Below are 27,203 nucleotides of genomic sequence, written 5' to 3' on the forward strand. Positions count from 1 at the left end.
ATGCAAGCCATCCGATTAGAATTGAATCCCTCCTTTCCTAGTATGTATATCTAATTATGATATCTCAAATAAATTATGTGTAAATGTTAATGCCAGATAATCCCTCCTTTTCCTAGTATATGTAAATGTTAATTCCAGAGTTAATAACAAAAGCATTCGAAGATATAATAGTTTTACAATAGTTAATGATTTTCACTTGGATACATTGTTGAAAGAGCTTATAATTTGAATACTTTTTATGAAAAGTTGCTATTACAATTTATGCTGCTTGAAGTGATAATAATTGAAGGAACGTTTTTTATTACATATGTATTTTTTTTAAAAAAAAAGTAGTAATGATAGTGTGATGAAAAATGCCCCATAAGAATATTAATCATTACGCTTGGCTTAAGAAAAATCAAATAATTGTCAGGGTCACTATAACATAGATAATTGTCTTCAACAAGCAATTCCCGTTAAAGCCTCGTGGGTTTAAAGCCTCAATTTCCTTGTTAAAGGCCCATGGCCCCACCTTTTATCCACTACTACCTATTAACATGCTACCGACTCCTTCTTTACCGTACCGATACGGTGTGCTGGGCTTTAAACCCGAGCCATGTCACTTTGTTACCCACCAATGCTGCCCACAACGACCCGCCTTAGAGAAGTAAAACAATTTGTTTTATCACATTAATTATTTATGATTTCATCTAACTATTTTAAGAGTATATTTGTAAATTTAGTATCATTTAAAACTTTAAAAGCAACTAAAATACAAATAAAAATGTGATGAAACAATATAATTGTGTTAATTTTGGGGCGGTCCACGTGTTTCGGTTACGACAACTCCTTTCCTTTTCTATCTTATCTCCTACTCCATTTTATATTTATTTTTGTTTAATAATCTTTTTGTTATTTATTCCTCCTTTTATCCAACTTTTATGTGGTTTTCTATGTTTCTAATCTTAATTTATTTACGACAACTCTTATCAAAAGAAACTTTATATAATTCCACGGTTTTATAAAAGAGACTTCAAGATATAATAAATGGTTTAAAACTGTAACGTGTATGTTTATATTTGTTCTAAGCTATTCTATTTCAACTCATACGCGGAAATGGAAGACAATAGAATGAATCAATATGATGAAAAAAAAAAGTGTTTGGCTAGTCAATGAAATGGATTCAACCATTACACAAGAATCTAATTCCATCAAAATAATTCATTCTCATTCTTTTTTTTTCCATTACTTTTCTCCTTAATCATACTCTCTAGACCACCACCGCCACCTGACCACCACCACCGCCACCTTCGTCATCGCCAGACCGCCATCACCACTTGATCGCCGCCAACACAACTGCCACCACTTGACTACCACCATTACTGCCAGACGGTCGCCACCGTCATCACCACTTGATCGCCGCCACCACCGTCGCCATTGTCATTTTTTTGTTTTGTTAATTTTATTTTTTTGAGGTATGTATGTATGTTTGTCATATGTGTTTATTCATGTTGGTTTTGTTTTTCTACAAAACAACATAAATAATAATTCATTCAATTTTTATTGGTTAACTAACCAATACAAATAAACGATAATAATTCATTTGATTCTCTTGTTCACTGTATTCGCATATTCATTGAGGTAATGCTATTATAAATTGTTAAAAATAATTAATTTGTTAACTTTGTATTATAAGAACATATTTTCCGGTGCATATCCACGTGTAGCCTGTGCAGTTAACAAAATATATATAAATGTGTACACATGTTTAAAAGAAAATAAATGTTTGAAACATATGAAAGTGACCTACAACTTATAACTCAAAGAATATGATTCAAGAATTCAAACTTAACTTTGATCTGTTAAACTCGATCAATAATTAAAGAAGATACAAGATTTGTGAATACTAATTGTAAGGGTATGGTACTAAACCCGGCTTACGACCTTAATTTATTATGTTTGGCTTATTTTATTATATGGACTAATACAATATTATTGGGCTGAGGGGGTTTTGTGGAGGTAACCCTAACTGGGCTAGGCCCATTAGGGTACCATGATGGTGGCCATGAGGCTCTCTATATAAGGAGGTCTCCACCTTCTTATTAATGGGGGTTGCTCAGTAAGAGCTGCGATCATATCATTTTTGTGTCTGTAAACAAGAGATCCTCGAGATTTCTTAGCAGTCACCTCCACACCCCCAAAAAGCCATTGCAGATCTCAAGCTAGCCGGAGAAGAAGATCAAGGCGCAGCTCGTTCATCCCGAAGACCCGGGAACATCGTCATGGATCAGGTCAGATTCATCTCATGTTTCTACATTGGCGCCATCCGTGGGACGGCAACGAGCTACCCTTCGATTTTCGTCTCGGTTCTCGGATCTGTTCATCCATTATTCAGATCTGTTCATCCATTTTCTCCCAAGAAAATCCAGATCTGGAAGTTTACAGAAAGATGCTTCAAGACTTGTTCTATTAAAGCTCAAAAAGATCCATAGATCTAAAAGATGCTTCCAGATCTGTGTTTCTGGAGTGACGCAGATCTGCGTTCACACGCAATGGGTGTCGGATCCAAATCTGATTTTTCAGTGTTCAATGCTGGAATAAGTTCTAGATCTATGGCCACAAAGCAAAAATTGGGAGCAAAAAGGAATGCACAGAAGAATAACAGGCTGTGTACATCGGTGCTCCTCCATCACCACTAGAGCAACTAAAGTTAACAGTCTCGGAGAAACTCCGCCACCGCGGAAACCACCATGTGGGTTTTGCGCAAAAGACTGCCACCATGTGGGTTTTGCGCAGAAGACCGCCACCATGCATGCTCGCCAGCGGGTCACCATTCCGCCGACATGCGTGAGCGCCCGCGGAAACCACCGTGGAAACCACCTTGTGGGTTTTGCGCAGAAGACAGCCACCATGCATGCTCGCCAGCGGGTCACCATTCCGCCGACATGCGTGAGCGCCAGCGGAAACCACCGCGGAAACCACCATGTGGGTTTTGCGCAAAAGACTGCCACCGTGCATGTTCGCCAGCGGGTCACCATTCCGCCGCCACGCACGCGCGCCCGCGGATCCTCACTTCGCAGCCATGCATGCGCGCCCGCTGAAACCACCATGTGAGCTCGAAAGACGACTCCATGCTTTTGGCTTTACGTAGAAGACTCCAACGCCATGCATGTACGCGCAACCCTCTACCATGCTTGTGCGCAACTCGCCGCCATGCATGCGCACGCAACTCTCCGCCATGCACGCGCGCCCGCGAGTCACCACTCCGCCGCCGTGCATGCGCACTGCCAAGGATCAAGCTTCGCCACCATGCATGCACGCCCGCGAGTCACGACTCCGCCGCCATGCATGTGCGAGCCTGATTTTAATTTTACATACATGTTTCACACTTCCCTTTATTAATTTGAGCAATATGACAACATTGTATTGACATCAAACTAAAAATAAAACGAAGTAAAACATACATGCGCGAGCTTCAAGCTCAGACGCGTTGACGAGTTTTAACTCTAAAACGTCAGGGCCTTAGCCCGATAATATGAGCCTTAGCTCAAATTACTCATAGCATCCATCCTACGTATTGCGCAGCTGGACCATAAAATACCTAAGCACAACCAAGGCAAAGCACATGCCAAAGCATAGTTGTTAAGGTTTCAGGTCGGGGCCGCGCATGGGATTATAATGGATATAGGCAGAGTAACACATACTGACACGTAAAGGCTAAAAAACTCATTCATAATTTCCTATAATAAATGCGCGATAACGTCGCGCAAAAGAGGAATAATGAAATGCCAAGGCACGTGTCAGCATATTCAAAATATCGCAAAATAACTTGAAATATGACAACTGTTAAGGAGTAAGTAAAAATAATTTCCTTACAACCTTGTTCAAATTTCAATGTGTAAGCATACCTTATAGCACACGCGCGCGCCATCACGCATGCGCCACCGTGGTTCGATACACCGCCACCACGCATGCGCCACCGCGGTTCGATACACCGCCATCACGCATGCGTCACCGCGATTCAATACTTCGCCACCACGCATGCGCCACCGCGGTTCAGTACATCGCCATGAAGCAGCAGCGCGTCGCCGCGGATCACGATGCTCCGTCACGGGTCAATACTCCGCCACCATACATGCGCACAGTCGCGGATTAACATTCCGTCAACATTCACACGTGCCACGACAAGTGAACCTCGCCACCGCGTAATGTCATTGCGCCACCACGCGTACACGCCACCGCGGGTAACCATCTGGCCGCCATGATGCATGCCACCATGCATGAGTTTCACCGCTATGAAACAGCAGCGCGCCATCAAGTATGCGCGCTGGCGCCGAGCACACGAAAGGTCTGAACGTATCTGATGCATGTCAACACCAACCAACCACATGCATTGACGATTTCATTTTAACCAAAGGGATGGAATTTCGCGCAACGCGCGTACAAGAAGAGAAAAAGAAAAAAAACAAGCCCTGTTAAAAAAGCAAACTATTAAGTCTAATATCTATCTTACCTCGCTCGAGCGAGACAAGACACACATTAGACTGGGGGGGCTTGAAGGGGTATGCACCCGCCTTAACATCGAACGGGGCGGGTCAACCTACAAGATATAGATAAGAGGATTGAAATCAGGATGTCATGAAGACACAAAGCCAAAACCTATGCGCGTGGTGCATATCACATATGCTCGCGCATAACACATCTGTGCGTGGCGCATATCATATATGCTCACGCATCACATATGCTCACGCATATCATATATGCTCACGCATATCATATATGCTCACGCATATCACATCTGCGCGTGAGAATAAAGAGGACCTCGCGCATCCCCAGGATAAGCGCATATCACATATGCACACAACCAACCACGTCCCTATCCAAATCAGGATAAGGACAACCATGATTGTGCTCATCAGACAACCTTCCAGAAGGTATCTTTTAAGGAATAAAGAATATGCTGATGTTGACAGCTACCAATGAAGGGTGGACAACTCAGCAAAGCCCATGTGCCACCACGTGATGGCACATGGGTCAGGTGAAATACCTTGGTCAGAAAATAATCAATGAAAAAGAACCAGGTGTCCCAAGTACACGTGGCGCGAAGCGATAGGAGGAGGCCAAAAAGGCCCTAATTGGGTTTGAGCCCAACCATTGGAAACCCTAATACTATAAATACCACACCACCTCCACAGGTGGAGCCAGGCAAGAAAATATATTCTAAGTCCTTTATTCATTTACACAGCACACCGCCATCATACTTGTGGATCACCACTACGCAATCACGTCACAAAAGAACACTGCGCCACATGCGTGGGCGTCGTCGCGGAACAACACCGCGTCATAATGGATGGGCGCCTCCAAAAGTTTGGTTTCTTACATCCGCATCACTGTTCAAGTGGGAGGATGACTCCATACCTTGGTTCTATGCAAAGACTCCACTGCCATGCACGCGCGCCCGCGAGTCATCACTCCGCCGCCATGCATGCACCCACGGATCACTCCGACCCCATGCAAGTGCGCTGCGGACGAACTCTCCCAGCCATGCATGTGCCGCATCGGAGGAACACCCCGACGCCATGCATGCGCAGTGCTGAGGGTCAAGACTAACGCCATGCATGCGCGCTCAACTCGCCGCCATGCATGCGCTCAACTCGCCGCCATGCATGCGCGCTCAACTCGCCGCCATGCATGCGCGCTCAACTCGCCGCCATGCATGCGCGCTCAACTTTCAGCCGCCATGCATGCGCGCCCGCGGATCACCACTCCGCCGCCATGCATACGCGACTTTGGATCACCACTCCGCCCCCATGTATGCGTGCACCGCAGATTAACACTTCGTTAGACCAAGACCGATCACTAAAGAACGCATACATCTTCGCAACGCAACTTTTTAAAATCGGCAAACTGGGGCGGAGGTCTTATTCTGCTCCGACACGTATAACAAGAAAACCTTCCTCGATCTGAAAGAATTCTCGAGTCAGAGGCACGGAACACTCATGTCGGAAGCGCGGAATTCTCATGGCAAAGCAAAAACAATCCTCGCGGCCAAATCCCAGAACGCTAACAATAGCACATGCTTGGTTACAAATTCCTCAAGTAAGTGAATTACTTCACAAGTTTTTTTCAAAACCTAAAACTTTTTGCCTATATTGATTTTGGTTTAACAATCAAAATAAAACAAAACGAAAAGTATGAGTATATAAGATTTGCATGAAATGGCACAAAAAATTGTGCTTATATTAATGCAGAACACACAGCTATGCACCAAACACTAGGTTGGGCACACATCATAATTTGCCTAAGGATGGAAGACATCCTAATCATAGGTTGGGAATCCTTATAAACCCATACGACTACACGCCATACTTAAAGGTTGGGAATCCTCATAAACCCAAACGGCCACGCGCCAATTTTATATGTTTTTGCAGGTTCGGCTACGAGCCGCACAAGCACCTATGACATTATTATTATTATCTGGCCGTTTGTGCCTCCATTATTATTTTGAAAACAAGCCGGGATAGTCATCCCGCGTAGAAGAGGCCCCTGTGGGCCAGTCATTATCATCATATTATAGCTAAAAAGCCGCAAGCTTCATTATTTTTATAGCTCGTAAGCTGCCTCGCGCGCAAGTCGCATTACGTTATTATCGAGATGCGCACTCTATCTTTTATCAGGCCCCGCGCCACTATTGTTATGATGCGTGCTATATCTTATTCATGCCAGTACACCATCATTACTTTATAGAGAAATCATTCGCTTCATGTCAATGATTTCATCCCTGCTGTACATGCATGTGCCTCAGGCAGTGTAGAGAAATCATTAGCTTCTAGTCATTGCTTCACATCAGTGTATAACGACTTCATTATTTTATAGCTCGTAAGTCGCCTCACGCGCAAGCTTCATTATTTTATAGCTCGTAAGTCGCCTCGCGCGCAAGCTTCATTATTTTTATAGCTCGTAAGCTGCCTCGCGCGCAAGTCGCATTACATTATTATCGAGATGCGCACTCTATCTTTTATCAGGCCCCTCGCCACTATTGTTATGATGCGTGCTATATCTTATTCATGCCAGTGCACCATCATTATCATAAGGATCACAACATGTCACCATCATGGAGAAAACCTCTCAAAACTCAAAGACAATAAAAACAAGGCCAAAGAAAGGGGAAAAAACCGCCTCATATCCTAACACACCTTATGAAGTCCAGCGCTCCACATACACGCTTGCACGCCTAGGAGCAACACTGGACTTGGGGGGCTTGTAGGGGTATGGTACTAAACCCGGCTTACGACCTTAATTTATTATGTTTGGCTTATTTTATTATATGGACTAATACAATATTATTGGGCTGAGGGGGTTTTGTGGAGGTAACCCTAACTGGGCTAGGCCCATTAGGGTACCATGATGGTGGCCATGAGGCTCTCTATATAAGGAGGTCTCCACCTTCTTATTAATGGGGGTTGCTCAGTAAGAGCTGCGATCATATCATTTTTGTGTCTGTAAACAAGAGATCCTCGAGATTTCTTAGCAGTCACCTCCACACCCCCAAAAAGCCATTGCAGATCTCAAGCTAGCCGGAGAAGAAGATCAAGGCGCAGCTCGTTCATCCCGAAGACCCAGGAACATCGTCATGGATCAGGTCAGATTCATCTCATGTTTCTACACTAATAATTATATAACGATACGTGTTGAATAATAGAAATAACTAAAACAAATACGACAATGCTCATAACTAAAAGAACACATAAAGATAAAACCTTATTAAGGAGGACGTGAACCAAAATATATATAAAATAAATAAAAAATCAAAATAAAAACTGATCCTACATATTCTCGTGTTTTCAGTATTGGATACTAAACTAATGAAAACCAAATTCGAATTCTCAAACTAAACAAACTAAAAACATGGCCACCGGAGTACACTTATTAGCAAAAGGCCACACGCCCATCCACGTCCGCAATCATAGACAACGCTGGTGACCCGACCCACTACCAATTCCAGGGAAAACCCATCGACAAAAGACCCATTGTGTTAAAACCTCTGGCTCACGCACAACATTTGTTTACAAACGATACTTAAACCGGTACCACACCTAGAGAAAGTCATCAGGTACCACTAGAGTACTGCTTCTTTGATAAATAAAAAAACAAATTTAAGTGACTCCTTCCAACGACAGTAAAAAAGAATAAATTAATTAAGATAAATCAAGGATTTTGATGGAGTTATTCTTATTACTTATTAGTTATTAGTCAATAAGTAATCAGTATATTTGGAAAGTGAAGAGATATTTGAAGTTGACTTGTGAGAAAAGATTTGGATAATGTTGAAGAGATTGACATATAAATCAAAAGGTTTGAAGATAAAGATAGTTTGTAGTCAAGATAAGTATTGATTTATTTGTTTATTAATAGTTTCCTTGTTATTAGGAGTTTTGAGTTAGTTAACAAGTCAATTAACTTACGTTGTTTAGCAAGGTTTGTTTAGTGCAGATAGATGGTGTAGGTCAATGCATAATGCATTGGTTGGTGAGTTCATGTGCAGTTTTGATATATATTAATAAGAAAGAGTCGTGGTGGCTTACAACAAAAATAACGTATTCTTCGTGTTACTCGATCATAGCGATTTTAAACCAAACACATCACAAATAAAATCAAATCTTGAGAGCAATGCCATAAAAATGCTAAGAATTATATTAGAAACACCCATACATTATTATTTATTAATATAAATAAATTATATTAGAAAGGTTCTTGCCCTGTAAATTCCAACTAAAATTTTATAAAAATAAATATAAATATACTCAAAAACTATATCAAAACCAAACAAAAGCCCAAACTTATTACAAACTCTTTAACGCATGTATGTATGTATGTATCTATCTATCAATCAATCTATAGATGCTCTTCAACCCAACACTCCAAATAAACCAACCACTCAGATGAGCCCATTGAACTTGAGCCTAAAGTAACTGGTGTTACCCAACAGAAACAAGACCAATACAGCAGCAACAGCAAGAGGCCACTTCCCCCATTGTTGCCACCGCTTCCGGTTTCGGTTCACTAGTGGTGGCGGGATGGGCTTCGGTTTCAACTGCTTTGAGTAGAAATGCGGTGGCGGCTGGGCTTTTTTCTTGTTATTATTCTTTTCCTTGGAAATGGCTTCGGTTTTGGTTTTGATTTCTTTAGTTATCACTGCTGCCTCGCTGGCACTTTCTAGGCTCGCCATTGGTTCTTCTCCGTTTCTGCTTCCGTCTCCGCTATCTGCCTTTTTCTTCTCCTTCTTTCTCAGTCTCTTCTCTCTCTCCTACAACAACTCACATTATTATTATTATACTTATTATTACCAATTTACCATTATGTTTTACTAAAACATACCTTTTCTTTTTGCTCAGCTTCCTTGCGAGCCCGCATCTCGGCTCTCAATTGGGCTTTTTCAGCATTGCGTTTCTTCCTCTCAAGTGCTTCAGCTGCCTTGGCTTTTTCCTCGAGGCGGCGTTGCTCTTTTAACTTGGCGGCAATCTCTTCTTTCCTCAATTCCTCAGCCTTTTTAGCCAACTCAATCTCTTCCTCCTTTTTACTGTCCACTGCCAGCTCAGCAACCACTGCCACGTCATCACTTTCCACGGCTCTCGATTTTGCAACACTTTTGGTTTTCAAAGTTTGATTCTTTTGGCCCAGTGCATTCTCAACAGATCTTTTGTTAGTATCACTATTACTTTTAACACTATCATCTGTTTGTTTGTCAGTAGATGAAACAATCTTTACTTCTTCAACATGTACAACCACTGGGTTGTTATCAGGCTTTTCATTCGCATTACTGGGCAGTACAGGTACCACGTCATCAGGGACAAGCAGCGTGCTTTCCAATGCCCTTTGTCTTCTGCTTGCATTCATATTGCACCTGTTGATGTAATCTTTCCTGAACTCATCATTGTTGTTCCATTGTTCCATAAATGTCTCCACCTATAAGTAGTGATGTGTTAATCCCGTAAATGAAATTAAATTACAAATATATACAATAACAAAATAAATTTAGTTAAATAACCTGATTTGAGCACAAACAATAAAGGGCCTCTTTATTTCCATGTGATGCAAACTCCCTTGCTGCTGTTAAATCGTCTTTGAACTGGCGGAAAGTTTTGTTCTGCAAATCGAAGTAGCCAGAATTTATTATTAATATCACAATAATACATGTTTCACTCATGAATTGCAAGTTGATACATATTCAAATGTAGCAGCATTTAGATGCATAAACGAAATAATGCACAGCTTAAGAACATAAAATTAGTGAAAAAAGCCAATAGTAGATATAACCAAAGTAATGGCAAATGTGTGATATCATCAAGTATGCACCGTAAATCGAGCATATAAACCATAAGTGACTTATATCATGAACTTATTTTAATAAAAAAAGTCCTTTCAACATGTAATATCAAATCCACGCAATACTTAAAGAGTGTAATATGTCCTGAAAAAGGTAAGGCTTATTACTCTTAACAATGCTAAGTTATGCCACATATAATGTGATTACTCAAGATGTAGAAACCATGCATAATTCACAACATCAAATAATATGATCGCAACAAACCTTGTCATATGATAGTTTTTTCAAACTATTTAAATGAGCATACGCATTTTGCCTAACATCATCTGCATCTCTGAATCGAGCTTGAAGTTCTCTTTCCTTTCTACTTTCCTCATTATATGTTTTCCCAGCTGTTTTGACAGCCGCTTCAGCTTTAGCAGCCTTATCTTTTAATGAGTCCAGTTCTTTCCTCAAAGTCTGTATATAATAGAAATAGCAATAAAGATGATGATAATTATAGTAAGAATATGAATAACAAAAAACAATATCATTTTTCTACCTTCATGCGTTCCTCATTATGATCTTTCTGGTCAATAGCCTGTTTAATTTCTTCTGGCCTTCCCATATTTGAGGCTAATTGATCACGAAGAGACTTAAGCTGCTTAATCTCACGAATGAACTGTTTTTCATCTTTTAAAAGCAATGTTTCATGTTGTATCATGTGCTCCATATTATATATCTGCTTCAAAAACATAAACTTTTAAAACTCTACTCAAGAATATTTACATGTTCAAAAGGAAAAGAAGTGAATCATAGTATCATACCCTGCCATCAATATCTTCAACCGACATTGCATTCTTCAACCTGTTGATGACAACCTGGACCGGGTCTATTTCCTGCCTCTTTAATCTAACTAGCCGTCTTGCTGCGGTTTCCTCTGTTTTTGCTGCATTATATGCGTCATTATGGACTTTCAACTTTGCCTGTAGAAGAAAACATTAAGCAAATGCATTAATAACATTTCTAAGTTTTATCAAAATTGGAAAATTGATAATTTCAAAATTTTGCACCCTTATTCCTTGGATCTCTGCTCGGACTGCATCTCGAAGGCGTGTCTTCTCCTCAACTACCATCTGTGCACTTCTAATTTGATCCCTGTAGTTTTCCTCTTCAAATCTAGGAATCCTTATCAAGAAGTTATATGGTAAAACCTCAGCTTCCTCATTCTGTACATCAATGGAATCAGTAGCAGAATCCTCTACAGATGAGGTGGGAATCTCATCACTTTGAACAACATCAATGTCTTCGGTTTCTACATTTTGTATGTTATGAGTTGTCTCATGACGCCCAATTGAGCCAAACTCAATCACAGCTCCGCTGCTCACAATTGTGTCAGAGAAACTCAATGTGGAATGACCTCCAGTTGGAACATCCTTAGCTTCAGTTTCTTTTTCTTCATCAATCTTTTCAACCCTTGTATCACAATCCATACCTTCATCTGATATGTTCTCTATAACTGGATGAGGTACAGATTCAACATTAGCATCGCTAACTTCAGTTTCTTTTTCTTGATCATCAGATGCATCAACATTTTCGACCTCAGTTTCACAATCTATATCTTCAGCAGCTACATTCTTTGCAACCAGATGAGATACATGTTCAACAGGAGCATCCTTAACTACAGCTTCTTTTTCATCATCATCACATACAATTTCAGCCTTCTGCTCTACTACTATTAATTCATCAGGAGTAGAGAGTGACTCGTTGAGATTAACAACTAGCAACTCACTGTTATTGCATTCAGATACCACAAGATCAACAGTTTCAACCTTTTCAGAACTTCCATTCGGTTGGAAGCCTTCTTGAGGTTCATCAATTGAACTGCTGACTTCATGTTGTGAGGCTGTATTCACATGAATAATGGGCTCAATGTTACTTTCTGTTTCCAACGGTACTTCAGCCTCACTGACAGATTTTGTTGTGTTATGCTCCAAGTTTAAACCATCTTCAACATTGCCTGTAACCACATCTATTTTGGCATGCTCCGTTGTGTCTTCCAAGTTTACCTCAATTTCTACAGAATCTGTAACTTTGCTTACTCTTTCTGAGCTTCCCTCCATTAGCTCCTCAATCTTCTCTTCTGATTCTTCCTTCTTGCCATTAAGCATCAACAGTACAGTTCCATCAGCCTCGGTTCCAGAAATCTGAGTCTCTCCCGTCACCAAAGTCTCATCAAAGTTTTCAGCTTTCCCATTGGCTAACGCATCGGTGTCCTTAGACAACACAAGTCCCAAGTCTAGATTCTCTTCTGATTCTGTGCTCAAGCCAACGTCTGTTCCTTCAGCTTTCTTGTCCTCAAACACACTCAAAGACTCGCCTTTTATCCCATCACAGGCACAAGTTGGCTCAGCTTCTACCTTGACATCTGAGGTAATAACTAACAACTCCTGATGCTCTTCTGACTTTCCATTAACTTCCTCAGTATGATTACCACTAGGTTCTGATTCAACTGATGCTGAACATTCTTGATTGTCAGCTGACACTTCACATTCTCGTTCCTTGATTGGACTTCCAAAAGATTCTGGCTTGTCTTCTGTAACTTGACTTGCCAAATCTTCAGATGGCTTACCAGACTCCTCAGCTGTTACTTGATCCTCTCGTTCCTCAGTTGGACTTACAGAAGATTCCGGCTCATCTGCTGTCACTTGACTTGCCAAATCCTCAGAAGACTTACCAGACTCCTCAACTGTTACTTGATCCTCTCGTTCCTCAGTTGGACTTACAGAAGATTCCGGCTCATCTGCAGTCACTTGACTTGCCAAATCTTCAGATGACTTACCAAACTCATCAACTGTTACTTGATCCTCTTGTTCCTCGGTTGGACTAGCAGAAGATTCTGGCTCGTCTGCTGTAACTTGACTTGCCAAATCTTCAGATGACTTACCAGACTCATCAACTGTCACTTGGCCCTGTCGCTCCTCGGTTGGACTAACAGAAGACTCGGACCCATCAGCTGTTACTTGACAATCCAAATCTTCAGATTGTTTGCCAGACTCATCAACGGTTGTTTGCCCCTCTTGCTCCTCGGTTGGACTAACAGAAGATTCTGACCCATCAACTGTTACTTGAGTTGCCAAATCTTCAGATGGTTTGCCAGACTCATCAACTGTTACTTCATCATCTTGTACCTCGGCTGGACTTACACAAGATTCTGATCCATCAGCTGTTACTTGACAGTCCAAATCTTCAGATTGTTTGCCAGATCCATCAGCTGTTACTTCACATTCTGCATTGTCAACTACAGTGCTAGTAGACTCTGGCCCATTATCAACCATCACTGCACAACCTGTATTGCCATCTATTGTGTTGATCACAACAGGCATAGACAGAGACTCAGTGACTGTCACATCAGACAGATGAATAACATTATCTGACTCGGTGACCGTAACCTGAGAACTCTCGATTGCGCTCACAGAGGACTCCGGATCACTAACCCTAGAACCAATATCATCCGTTTTGGTTTCTACATTTGGATCCTCATTACCATCATCCACTTCTTCAATACTCTCAACAACCGCCTCTCCAAAATGACCATTTACATCCTGAACAATGGCAGTTGCCTCTACCACCGCAGGCGGATCGACAGTAGATCCATTTACGAGATCCACATCGTCTTTAACAGCTTTAACCTCCAACCCGTTCTCTACACCAAACTCTTCCTTCTTCAATCGATCACCTTCGTCAGCCGAATCAGATCTACGACCAAACTCATCACCATCACCATTAACATTAACATTAACACTAACACCACCGGTATCATCCGGATCACCGCCACTCACCTCCACACCACCACTAACAAACACATAAGAAGCCTCATCAGCATCATCCTTCACCTCACCACCGACACATCCATTACCAACACCACCGACATTATCCACTTCATCCAAACCGCCATTACCTACACACTTGTTCTCAATCTCAACCTTCCGAACCACATCACTACACACCACCTCAGCACCAGCCGTCATTGTCAACCGATCACAAATTCTACAAATTAATCACAAAATCAACACAAACTCCACAATTTCAATCAAATCCACAATTCAATCACAAAAAAATGCATAATAATCTAGAGGACCCGAATTGTACGTACCAGTAATAGATTCGGATAGGTGTGATCCAGATCAGATAGGACAGAATCTGACAGATCGAAGAGTATGACGGCAGTGAGTGAAACTGATGGTAGGAAGTAAATTAAAATTAGGGTTTATGAGAATGCAGTAGTAATAATAATATTAATCGGAGGTCGGAGAAAACGGGAGCGGGAGATCTAACTCTCTCTCTAGATTCTCTCTCTACAAAATTTCACACACATAATATTAATATTAATAATACTGCTGCCGGGTATAAAGAAAAACTTTTGGCTTGGGCTCTTTCTTTTCTTTTCTTTGTTCACGTCTCACTCATTGATTCGAACTTGTATTCTTGATTATATCCCAACTGCTTTTTCTTTCCTAGGTATCCTATATATTTAAAATATTTATATTTAAATTTCATATATTACTACGTTATCCATCAGGTTTAGTGGTCTAAGGCTTGAGTTCTTTAATGAAGATCTAAGTTTGATTCACACTTGTGTCGTTTTTTATTGGATTATGGTAATGAATAATAAATAACTTGAGCTAGGCCTTGTCAGGTTATTAGTTCGAATCCTGAGCTCACCTGGGGTTTCGTCCCATCGTGTGTTACGCTAAAAAGTTATGCTCTTGTGGCAGCCGGCGGTATGGTTTCCCAGGAATGCCCAAGTCAAACACTGAATCAAGAGTGTGCTCAGTTAAGACAGCATAGTCTGGTCGGAGTGGGGCAATGGGCTCTCAAAAATTGAGGAGTACGGTGGTCTAACACATAAAGAAATACGGCGTTTTATATATATAATACAAAATCAATATTAACTTATTCCATAAATGCCTTTTCTATGTATTCATTAATATATCGGCTATTTACGGAATGTGAGATGTGATGTGAATGATTGATCATGTGTTTCCGAAAAATATCATAGAATTTATTAGGAATCCTACAAGATCCGTTCTTTCTTTTTTATTTAATAGATAGTTAGGATTTTATCTGCGTTCAAATCCTACTGAAGAGGTATAAGTAGATAATCACATTTAGGTTAGGCCGAGTAATCTTGATGCTTGGCTCGATACAAGTCGGAACCGAGCCGATTAAAAATATTCGGTTTGGTTCTTGGTCTTAGTTTTAAGATGAATCCTAATTGAACTAAAAGACAATCTTGTTTTGTGATTGGTTATGTATGAGAACATTTAAATTGTATTTGTTTTGTTACATACTGGATAGTGTAAGTTATTGGTGAGATATCTGATATAATTTAGGGGCTATTTGATAGCCTCTTAATGGTTTTTAAGAGGCTATCTCTTAATGGTTTATAACCTCTTAACTATTAAGAGTTTACGAACTATTAATATGATATCAGAAAACTCTTTATCATCTTATCTTATCTTACAATACTAATAAAAGAAAATGTTAAAGTTTAGGTGTCAAGCCTACATTTCTCATAATTTTTAATATCTCATCTCATTCATTATAGCTATCCATAGGTCATGGATCAAAATCATTTTGTCAAGCGGGTTATAACATCGTGTGTGTTTTATAACATAGTGTCAGTTTCATACCTGAAGTTTGGTCAACAACACAACTTTAGTACAGTTTTTAAATTTCTGCAAATCCACACCCGACGTTTCCAAAACCATGCTATTTTAGTAATTTTCGTTAACTCGTTTGTTTTTCCTTTAAGTCGATCTACATTAAATTAATTCATAAGTATTTTGAGAATCACAATTAAAATAACGGACCTTATTTATTTTTATCGTTTGATAATTCCCGTGTAATACACGGGTTCAGAAGCTAGTAAATGTTATACCAGGTCTCAAGTGTTAATCTTGATTAAAATACTAGAATGGTAAATTAATAAAGTTAAAAGGTTAAAGATTAAAACTTAATGATGATGATGATAAAGATAATTAAGTAAAATAATAATTGTACAAGAATTATTAGGAATTTGAATAGGAAACAAATCATTCTTAGCATAAATAGAGACGTTAGGTTAGGAAACAAATCATAAACGAGTCGTGTCCTAAAGTTGGATCATAATACCCGATTATTATTATTATTATTGTGTGTGGTCGATCCAATTATCCCGTTTTGGGTTTCTAGTAATTATGGGTTGGATCCTGAAGAGGTAGGTCCCAGCAGAGCCCAGTTGGACCCGCAAGACTCACCTTAAACAGGGACGTCTGCGCAGAGACCAACTGGATCCGCAGGACCAACCATGCTCAGAGACGTGACGTCCTTACGCGCAGTACGCAAGCTGGTCCCGCAGGAAATGCCTCCCAATGGTGAAGGACTCCGCCTGTCCCCGCAGCCTCGGATACAAGCCATTAGGGAAGGCCACCCGCGCAGCATGGCTACACGCACAAGGCACTTAGCTCTCAATCGTTCAGTGTCACCTGAAGGAATGAGCCAAGCCGGGAGCAATCCCGCACAGAGGCGGGAGGGGGAATACTCCCGCCCAAGTAAGCTAGTCCGTATACTGAAGGATCTTTTACTGTACCTGACGAGGTATGGGCAAAAGATCTGATCAGAGATGCGACAGCTCACTGACAGCAGCATGGCAGACAGCACGCCACAGCACTGTGACCAATAGCCGCCGCCTACCCACCAACTCCTGCCATACCACGTGCCTAGCCTGTAGTTGGCAGAAGAGGAAGAGTGCACGACACGCCTGCTCTGTGTCAGCCGCTACCTATCCACCACTCACAGGCAGGGCACGTGCATAGGTTACAGTTGGTAGCGTGTTGGGCCGGCTAAACCCCTTGGAAACCTACCTTCGGCTATAAATACCACAAATGGTATGATCATCTCATCTTATCATATCTTATTACATTATCATCATAATATACCTGATATCTGCTCTAGCAATCTCTTAATATACTTTTATATTTAAAGAGCAATCTAGTCTGATTCTCACGCCGGAGGGTGGTCACAAGGAGGAACCCCCCCCCTTCTCAGTGACGAGCTCACGGTGTCTGTTTTGCAGGTTATCAGAAGAACCATCTTCCAGGGGTCTAACCCCTCGTGGGAAACATCTCTCCAACCCCCAGGTTACCAGTAACCTGCCCGGGGTCCGGTTAGTGTTTCTTCATTGGCGCCATCCGTGCATAAAGCTAGAACTACAATTTTCTCCAGTTTTTTCAAAACTTTATACAAAAGATGGTTAGAGAAATTCCGGTAACCACAACCCCAGCTATTGGGGGGAATACCGGCAACACAGTTTTTACAAACACTACTCCGGCTACCGAAGCCGGAGCAAGTGAAGTAAATTTTACGAACACTACCCCACTTACTAAAGCAGGGGCAAGTGCAGTAAATGACCGCCTACTGGGATCCACCGATACCCAGTTTGAAAAACGAAGACTCCCCCGCCAGACTCTCGACGAAGTCAAGGCATGGGCGGAGGCACGACAAAAGGAATTCCAGGCTGAGTTGAACGAACGCTTGCGTTCCGTGCAACAGGCCGACGAATTCGAATACTGGGAGGATGACTCGGAGGAATCCGACTCCGACGCGAACCCTCGTCATAAGGCAAAAGGGAAGCGTAAAGAAACGGAAACCCAACCGAAAAGGCATTTTGGACAAGCCTTCAAACCAAAAAGCATAGATGGAAGTCCACGAGACTTCTCTAAAACGTTCAGACCAAACGTTACAAATGCAGGAACGTCCAAATTTGCAAGGGACATTGCTGAAGCAATTGCCCCGAAAAGTGCTAAACAAATGCCTAACATAGGCACATATGATGGCCTATCTGATCCAGACGATCATTTGAACAGGTTCATAGCGGGGGCAACCGTTAGCAATTGGACGGAACCCACGTGGTGTTACATGTTCCAAATGACGCTAGTGGGGGCTGCTAGGGCTTGGTTTGATCGTTTACCGGTTAACCACATTTACGACTGGGCAGACTTCCAGCAGAAGTTTAGCCAACACTTCAGCCAGCAGCGAAAGTATACCGAGGAGCAATGGACAATCCTCAAATGCACACGGGAAGAAGATGAATCTCTGCCAAACTTCATCACTCGCTTCAACTCGAAGAAGTTAAGTTTGGGCAATATCAGCGAGGATCTTGTTCGCGCAGCCTTCATCCAGGGCGCGCAGGACCCAGAGCTTATCCGGACCCTAACGGGTAAAGATGGAATGCCATCCACATGGGATGGCATCATGACAGCAGCCAAACGCTATGCGGAAACGGAGAAGCAACTGGGTAGAGACCTTCCGCAGAACACAAACCTTTACACCCAGAGGACGAGAGAGGACAACGTCCTCACCGCCCGATTGAACAAAAAACGGAAGCAAAGCATTTGGCAGTCAAGGGTAAACTTTGACACCTCATCCGGCTTACAGCACCGATTGGGTGAAAGGGATAATGTAAAGCCGCACCGGAACCCCAGATGGACGCCACTTACCAAAAGCGTCACTGACATATTTGCTACTGAAGAGCTCCCATGGCCAAAGCCTCCAGAAATCCGACATCGTCACGATGCTGATCGGAGCAAGTACTGTGACTATCACAGAACAAAAGGCCACAACACTGAAGAATGCATAGACGTAAAAGACATGGTCGAAACATTCGTCAGAGATGGGACGCTCGCGCACCTCGTGGCGAAATAAAAGCTAAGCAGGCAGGCAGGTGCGTGTGGAACCACGGCTGGGGTAAACACGAATAAAAAATCAGCTTCAATAGAGACTACATGCTGCGTAAAGAACGAGATCCCGAAACAGGTGCGTGTCGGCTCGATGGCGCTCCCATCCCAACAACATGGAAGGGAGCTCATTTACACAGTTTGCATGTAAATCAATTCCAATTTGTAAAGAAAAGGCCAAGAGCCACTTCTAATGGAAATGATTCTCTCTAGAACATCGAAGCTGATGATTTTACATTTATACTTTTCTGGACACTAATATGCCGGTTTTCACCGCATAATTACGTGAAATCATTGCATGGGAAGGCGGTCCTACCCGCACGAACCCAATAACGTAACAAACCTTCACGCAGGTCAGTTGAAGGGGAAAAAGTTCAGCACCCAAAAATGAAAGTGCCGGTCTATCCGCATGAATCAATAAGGAAACTGAATAACCTGTCAACAACCGCGCGTCGAACGGTTAAAACTATCCAACACTGGTGACGACATTCACATTACGTGAAGTCGTTGCGTGGGAAGGCGGTCTTACCCGCACGAACCCAATAACGTGGCAAACCTTCACGCAGGTGAGTTGAAAGAGTTCATCCCATTAAATGAAAGTGCCGGTCTATCCGCATGAATCATGAAAGGAAAATGAACACTAACCTATCGACAACCGCGCGTCGAACGGTTCAAAACAAAATTCTTAAAAAGATGAGAAAAACCTACACGCAGGTCAGATAAGGGTAAAGTTCTGCCATCCTACTAAGTGCAAGTGACGGTTCTACCCGCACAATCACGAAAGAGGAAGCAAAACTTCACCTATTATCAACCACGTTCAAAGGTTAACTTATCCTCAAAAGATGAGAAAAACCTACACGCAGGTCAGATAAGGGTAAAGTTCTGCCATCCTACTAAGTGCAAGTGACGGTTCTACCCGCACAATCACGAAAGAGGAAGCAAAACTTCACCTATTATCAACCACGTTCAAAGGTTAACTTATCCTCAAAAGATGAGAAAAACCTACACGCAGGTCAGATAAGGGTAAAGTTCTGCCATCCTACTAAGTGCAAGTGACGGTTCTACCCGCACAATCACGAAAGAGGAAGCAAAACTTCACACCTATTATCAACCACGTTCAAAGGTTAACTTATCCTAAAAAAGTAAGAAAAACCAGCACGCAGGTTAGATAAAAGTTAAAGTTTAGCCATCCTACCAAGTGCAAGTGACGGTTCTACCCGCACAATCACGAAGAAGGAAGCGAAACTTTAACCCACTATCAACAACGTTCAAAGGTTCTTATTCTGAACACTTGGAAAATTGCTAATTTAAACTAAGTATGCAAGTCATAAGTTTATAAAGCAAGGAACCCAAAGAAGGAAATAACAGTCTTATACGCAAAAAGATTAATATTTCAATGATGTATTACAACAGTGGCCGGGTAACTACCCGCCTAAAAGAAATCTATACAAAGCTAAGTCTATCCTAGCGGTGGGAAGAGATCTTCAAGACCAGGCTTCAGGGCCACCTCCGCTTGGACCAGCACCGTCTGAGCGTGGCTGCCCAAGGAAAGCCTTAAGGATGTTTAGCCCATCATCAGCAGCAGCAGCCTCATTCACCTTCTCCACCACTGGATGCGGGAAGGCAGCGTACTGGTTCACAGCTTGGTCATAAGCAGCTTCAGTATTAACATTGAATAAAGGGAAGTTGGAGGGCGGAAAGCCTCTCTCAGCGAACCCTAGACCAAGCAGGAAGCCAGTCTTCTCCCCATCCTCATGAGAAGCGTTGAGGGCTGCGCTCATCGCATCGTCATAAGAGGTCTCTGAAAGGACCCGACGCGCAACCTACAAAAGAATACAAGTTAGAACATTTTTTAATTACGAGCGGAAAGCGTAAAGAAAAAGATAAAGATACCTGAGGCAACGCTTCTCGAAGCAGCCATTGGAGGGTAGCTTGACTTTCTTTGTAAGCACGTTCGGCTCCGTTTTTATCAAGGTTGGCAAGTTGAACTTCCTTGGCGGCAGCCTCTTCGACGCTTTTGAGTTTCCTTTCAGTGCGGTCAAGCACCCCCCTCTGGTCAAGGATCTCCTGCAGCTTCTTGGCATCTTCCATTGCCAAGGCTTCATGAGCATGCTGAAGAGCCTTTAATTTGCATTTAAGCTGCTCATTCTCTTCGCGAAGCGGCTCAACAACAGCTTCAGCCTTGGTAGCCCTCTCAGTTGAGTTTCGCGCAGTCTCCTTGGCCAGCCGAAGCTGTTCATTCACAGCTTGGGCAGCCTTGGAGCGGGCCTCGAGTCGCGCCTGGACTTCAACCTCGAGGGCCTTGAATGCCTTCTCCTTTTCGGCTGCGGCAGCGGCCAACTGCCGGTTCTCCTCCCGAAGAGCCCGCGCTTCAGATACATCTTTGGCGCGAGCTGCTTTTAACTTGTCGTTCTCACGACAAAGCAGCTCGACGCGGGGCTGCGTCCGGGCCTGGAGAACCCGAAGCTCATTGGTTAGCCTACCCTCTTGGTAGCTAGCCATGGCTTCCCCCAACGCACCATGAGGAGCAGCGTGGCGAGCCCAGTCCACGCACTCCACAGGGGTACGAAGGGTTGTTCCTCGGCGTATGTTCCATCTTGGAACATACACTTCATTGGAATCCGACACTGCAAAAGAAACAAAGGCAGTTAGGAAAAGATGATAAAAATATATAAGGGAAAAAGAACCCTACGTACCTGTAGGGTCAATAACAGGCCGATAGCCGCCAAACCCATCACCTGAACCTAAAGGAAATCCATCCAGCAGGTCAGGCAGACGGGAAGGTGGCATAGATCGGCGGGAAGCTTGGCGCATACCTGATGGTTCGGCCGTCGGTGCCGGTGGCGCAGGTATAGTGGCAGCCGCTGTGGTAGCCATGTTTGGCGCCACCTCCTCAGCAACAGTAACCGCCGGCTCCGTGAAAGATGCTGTAAAAATTGCACTCACGGCCGGCGGAGACACCTTCTCAGCTGGAACAGCCTCAGGAAGGCTGGAACCAGCGGAAGCAGGCGTAGACGCCTGGGTCGACGCCTCGGGAAGGCTGACCGAGCCTACCGTCATTGGCGGGGGAATACTTGCTCCAATTCCACCCTGGAATGCGTCAACATCCACACCTGCACAAGCAAAAGTGTTAGAAAAATTTATTTGAAACAACAAATCTAGACAAAAATTATGGGGGTACTCACGGGGTTTCTTGAGCTTGAACGCACGGACGAGCGGGGGCGAACCCGATGGAGCCGGCCTCTTGACACCGGTAACCGTCGTCGTCGCTGCCTCCCCGGAGGTAACACCTGCAGCCTCCGGAGCGGTGGTCTCCTCACCACCGGGCTTCCCCGCCACCTCTGCATTATCTGACTCCGAGTCAGATAGGACTACCGGGTCGGCCGTAGAGGCCACCTTCTCCTTGCCCTTCCCGACGGCAGCCTTTTTCTTCCGCACCAGTGGAGGACCTTCTGCGGATTCCTCAGAAGAAGAAATGTCATGAACTCCAGCAGCAGGCACAGCATTGAGAGGTTCAGGGTAGAAGATAGGCTTACCTGGCCGTCGGAGGCTCAGGATCTCTTGGCCTGGCGGGTAAACCTCCACGAACCGACCCGCGGTCTGCTCTAAGATGGGCAACTCGTTCTCGTCCAGAGCACGAGTACCCATCCGCGCGGGACCATCTTCCTCCCGCGGGTTCAGGAGCGACTGAAGATCGTTCCCCTCTGAAATCAACAAGAAAGTTAGTAAAAATCGAAGTCAGCAAAATGAAACAAGACGTACCATAAGGGACAGAGTTCGAACCATATTCAAGGACGATCGGAACCTTATCCGCATTCGCCGCCTTCCACACCCGGCTCATCCCCAACATCACCATCGCCGACTCCGGAAAACGGAAAACCGGGGACTGGACCCGGGAAATCTTCGAGAACCATTCCGCCTCCTCGTAGTTGAGGGCGGGAAGGTTCGGAAGCGCCTGGCCATTCTTGAACTTCATGGCGATGGGGATGGCGCGAGCGGATATGAAGAAGAACTCTCTTCTCCATGAGCGAAGACTCCGCTCGGTGGTACAAATCTTTAAACCCTTGATACGGGTTGTAAGAGTGTACCACCCTTGGATGCACCTCCATGTATAGAAGGTCATCAGGCGATCAACGAGGGGCTCAAGGCCCAGTATCCGGCACACCCACTCAAAGTGCCGGACCTTGGCAATAGCCATGGGGTGCACCTCTGTCAGGTGCACACCGTGCCTCTCTAGGACACGGTACACAAACTTTGTCAACGGAAACCTAAGGTTCCCGTAGACAAAGAATGCAGCATAAACCCCGATCTTGCCACTAGGGGCATCGTACACAGTATGGTGGGGTTCAGGAAACTCAGGCTCGAGAGACTCGAGCATGAACTTCCTGATGATATACTGGGACAGATCGACAGGAAGAGAGCACTGGCATTCGCCAGCAGTTTTCTGGTCATCAGCATCATGAGAAGACATGGTGGAAGAAAGACGAAAAGAGATTTCAAGGTAATGCTTTACTGAACAGAAAAATTTGCCGGAAATTACTTGAGAAGAAGAGATGAAAGTGGAAAGTGTGAATTGCAAATAACCCTCTCCCCCTTTATATAGTAATCGCAATTAATGCGGTGAATTTAATGCGGAGGAGAGAGGAATCAAATGTGCAATGAAACTATGACACGTGGCAAAAAGCAAGCTGGCAACAGCTGTTGAAAGGACGTGTGCCAGTAATTTCGCGGCCACGCGCCCGAAAAATCGCTCCCACGCGCCTGAAAAAGCGACTGGAATGACCATGTTCTGTCACGTCACCATAACTTCCTGCACGTCCTGACACAGTCAGAAGAAACCGTCGCACGACGTTTCAGAGGTTTATCTTTTCACCAACTCTTCGATTTTCAAAATTCAAAATTCGAAAGTATTAAAAAAGTAAGCGGGAAAATACCCCTTACCCCTTGGCAAGCAAGTAACCGTAAGACGGATGCGGGTACAGTGTAAAGGCAAAACCCTTCACATACCTAGCACCCGCAGGGAATTGAAGCCAAATAAACCTTGGCAAACAAGTAACCGTAAGCCGGCTGCGGGTACAGTGTAAAGGCAAAACCCTTCACATACCTAGCACCTGCAGGGAATTGAAGCCAAGAACCTTGGTGAACAAGTAACCGTAAGACGGATGCGGGTACAGTGTTAAGGCAAAACCCTTCACATACCTAGCACCCGCAGGGAATTGACGCCAGGAATACCTTGAGTAAAGTAACCGTAAGACGAGCGCAGGTACAGTGTTAAGGCAAAACCCTTCACATACCTAGCGCTCCGCTGGGAATTGAAACCAAGAAGGATCTTCTGGGCAATGCTTGCGGAAACGGAAATAGCATCCCCGCATAGCGGGAACATCGAGAACTACGTTGTTTGAAGCTCCAGGATGGAATTGGTGGTCTTAACATAATTGATCACTATGTTCAAAACTACCAAAACCTCATGGAAAATACATACAACTGGGACTCAATGCTCCTGACTTGCGAGGAGGTTACAGACCTACCCGCATCATACCCAAAGACCAAGCAGGAAACTCGGGCATTTCTGCAAGTGACAAGGACTTCCGCGGAAAGAATCCCCATGGAAAACCTTACAAAACCCTTTTCAAAACCCTTTACTCAAGTCCAAAACTTCACCTCACTTCATTAAACACTCATGAGAAGAACATTGGACTGGGGGGACTTGAAGAGGTAGGTCCCAGCAGAGCCCAGTTGGACCCGCAAGACTCACCTTAAACAGGGACGTCTGCGCAGAGACCAACTGGATCCGCAGGACCAACCATGCTCAGAGACGTGACGTCCTTACGCGCAGTACGCAAGCTGGTCCCGCAGGAAATGCCTCCCAATGGTGAAGGACTCCGCCTGTCCCCGCAGCCTCGGATACAAGCCATTAGGGAAGGCCACCCGCGCAGCATGGCTACACGCACAAGGCACTTAGCTCTCAATAGTTCAGTGTCACCTGAAGGAATGAGCCAAGCCGGGAGCAATCCCGCACAGAGGCGGGAGGGGGAATACTCCCGCCCAAGTAAGCTAGTCCGTATACTGAAGGATCTTTTACTGTACCTGACGAGGTATGGGCAAAAGATCTGATCAGAGATGCGACAGCTCACTGACAGCAGCATGGCAGACAGCACGCCACAGCACTGTGACCAATAGCCGCCGCCTACCCACCAACTCCTGCCATACCACGTGCCTAGCCTGTAGTTGGCAGAAGAGGAAGAGTGCACGACACGCCTGCTCTGTGTCAGCCGCTACCTATCCACCACTCACAGGCAGGGCACGTGCATAGGTTACAGTTGGTAGCGTGTTGGGCCGGCTAAACCCCTTGGAAACCTACCTTCGGCTATAAATACCACAAATGGTATGATCATCTCATCTTATCATATCTTATTACATTATCATCATAATATACCTGATATCTGCTCTAGCAATCTCTTAATATACTTTTATATTTAAAGAGCAATCTAGTCTGATTCTCACGCCGGAGGGTGGTCACAAGGAGGAACCCCCCCCTTCTCAGTGACGAGCTCACGGTGTCTGTTTTGCAGGTTATCAGAAGAACCATCTTCCAGGGGTCTAACCCCTCGTGGGAAACATCTCTCCAACCCCCAGGTTACCAGTAACCTGCCCGGGGTCCGGTTAGTGTTTCTTCAGATCCGATCTATCCATACCTATAGTTATCCACTTATCCCTAAATATCTAGCCAAAAGACAATATTCATATATTTAAAAAAATATAATATATGTTGTGTGAGTTAGGCAGAGACAGACAACATGGTAGGCGGCAAATGCATATGAAAATAGTCAAATGCCAGAACAGAACATAAAGAGTAAAATGTAAACGATGTGCTGCGGATGCGTGGGATCTACGGTGGGGTGCGTTGCACCCAAACAAAACGTGAGTAGGCAGCTGTCATCCAACCATGTGATGACGTCATCTCAAACGCAACTGTTTCCGCGTCGTGATCGTCTCTATGTTATGTACAACAGCTTTCATACCCCTTTCGTTGACCCTACGCATATCCATATTAAATTATAATAATTATAATTAAACAGCATGTTCGTACATGCTTACTTCTTACGATAACATTAAAATAGCAACAATAAGTTAAAATAAGGTAGAATTAGATGTGTAAATGGGTTGTGTTTGTCGGTTGGTATGTGCTAACTTGGCACGATAAAAAATCATGTTAGACACGTGAACTCGAAAACAACATGTTAGACATGAAAGTTTTTAAATTTGTAGTTTCTTTTTACGCGTATTGATCCTTAAAGATATATATTTTTTACTACAAAGAATAAAAGTTTGTGTCAGATGTTTATATCTTTTTAAATAAATATACATCTAAAATAATCCAATTACTATAGATATGCATGTAAGCTGAGAACAAGTTATGCTGCAACCCCATTTCAAATGACAAATCTGATCCTACTGAAAAAAAGTTACAATTGTTTGACATTATTTAAATATACTTACACTAATTTTAACATATGATACCCAGCCGATTAAACTATTACGTAAAATACATTTAAAGAAAAGGGGAGTCATACCATATTAATTCAAGCTACTAAGTTTAAATCTATTTTTAATCCAATTAAGCAAAGCAAATGAAGGCCATATGTTTGTGGTTTTCAATCGGCCAAATAATCGCGTAAGTATGGACATGCTTAGACTTTGGCTGGCATTTAGGCTTCGATGCACCACCCAAAGTGGGGATAAGGTATGATTTGTCGAGAGGAGAACACAAGGCCACTCCAAGAGCATAGCCAAAGCACTTGTGGCAATCAGGAAATTACAACAAAAGATGTGGTCTACATATCGAATAATTGAAAGGGCATTTAGAAGTAGAAACAAATGAACAATCACACGTTTTTCGATGAGATTTCCGAATATCAAAATCTAATGTTGCATCATTCGTAACACTAAAATTTAGTGGAACTCAAATAAACGTAATATATGTCTATCCATCTACAAGAGTTGCCTTGATCCGAGTAATGAAAGTCACCAATCTTTAGTTATATTAGCGAGCTTTGCTTGTTTATGTCTATTTTTCTAATAAATAAATAAAAATTTGATTGAAATATGTACGGATAATTCATTGAACGTGGGATATG

The 27,203-nt window shown here is 43.3% G+C and overlaps 1 protein-coding gene across 1 annotated transcript; it reads right to left on the reverse strand.

Moving 5' to 3' along the window:
- Window positions 1-8,719: 8,719 nt before the first annotated feature.
- Window positions 8,720-14,060, reverse strand: LOC143529934 (uncharacterized). Its single transcript, XM_077025610.1, has 8 exons — window positions 14,052-14,060; window positions 11,359-14,007; window positions 11,113-11,271; window positions 10,848-11,027; window positions 10,571-10,765; window positions 10,028-10,126; window positions 9,358-9,945; window positions 8,720-9,286 (listed from the first exon to the last, which is right to left on the reverse strand). Exons 1-8 carry the CDS (start codon window positions 14,058-14,060, stop codon window positions 8,918-8,920), a joined length of 4,248 nt encoding a protein of 1,415 aa, XP_076881725.1. The 3' UTR covers window positions 8,720-8,917.
- Window positions 14,061-27,203: the final 13,143 nt, after the last annotated feature.

Source organism: Bidens hawaiensis, unplaced genomic scaffold (genome assembly GCF_021521415.1).
Source record: "Bidens hawaiensis isolate Kalapana, Puna unplaced genomic scaffold, B.hawaiensis_p1.1 tig00008796_1, whole genome shotgun sequence".
In the NCBI taxonomy this organism is placed as follows: domain Eukaryota; kingdom Viridiplantae; phylum Streptophyta; class Magnoliopsida; order Asterales; family Asteraceae; genus Bidens; species Bidens hawaiensis.

Coding starts and splice junctions, on each gene's coding strand:
- LOC143529934 (XM_077025610.1), bottom strand. Junction 11,272..11,358: donor CAGAGATCCAAGGAATAAGG/GTGCAAAATTTT, acceptor TTTCTTCTACAG/GCAAAGTTGAAAGTCCATAA. Junction 10,127..10,570: donor AAAAACTATCATATGACAAG/GTTTGTTGCGAT, acceptor TTCGATTTGCAG/AACAAAACTTTCCGCCAGTT.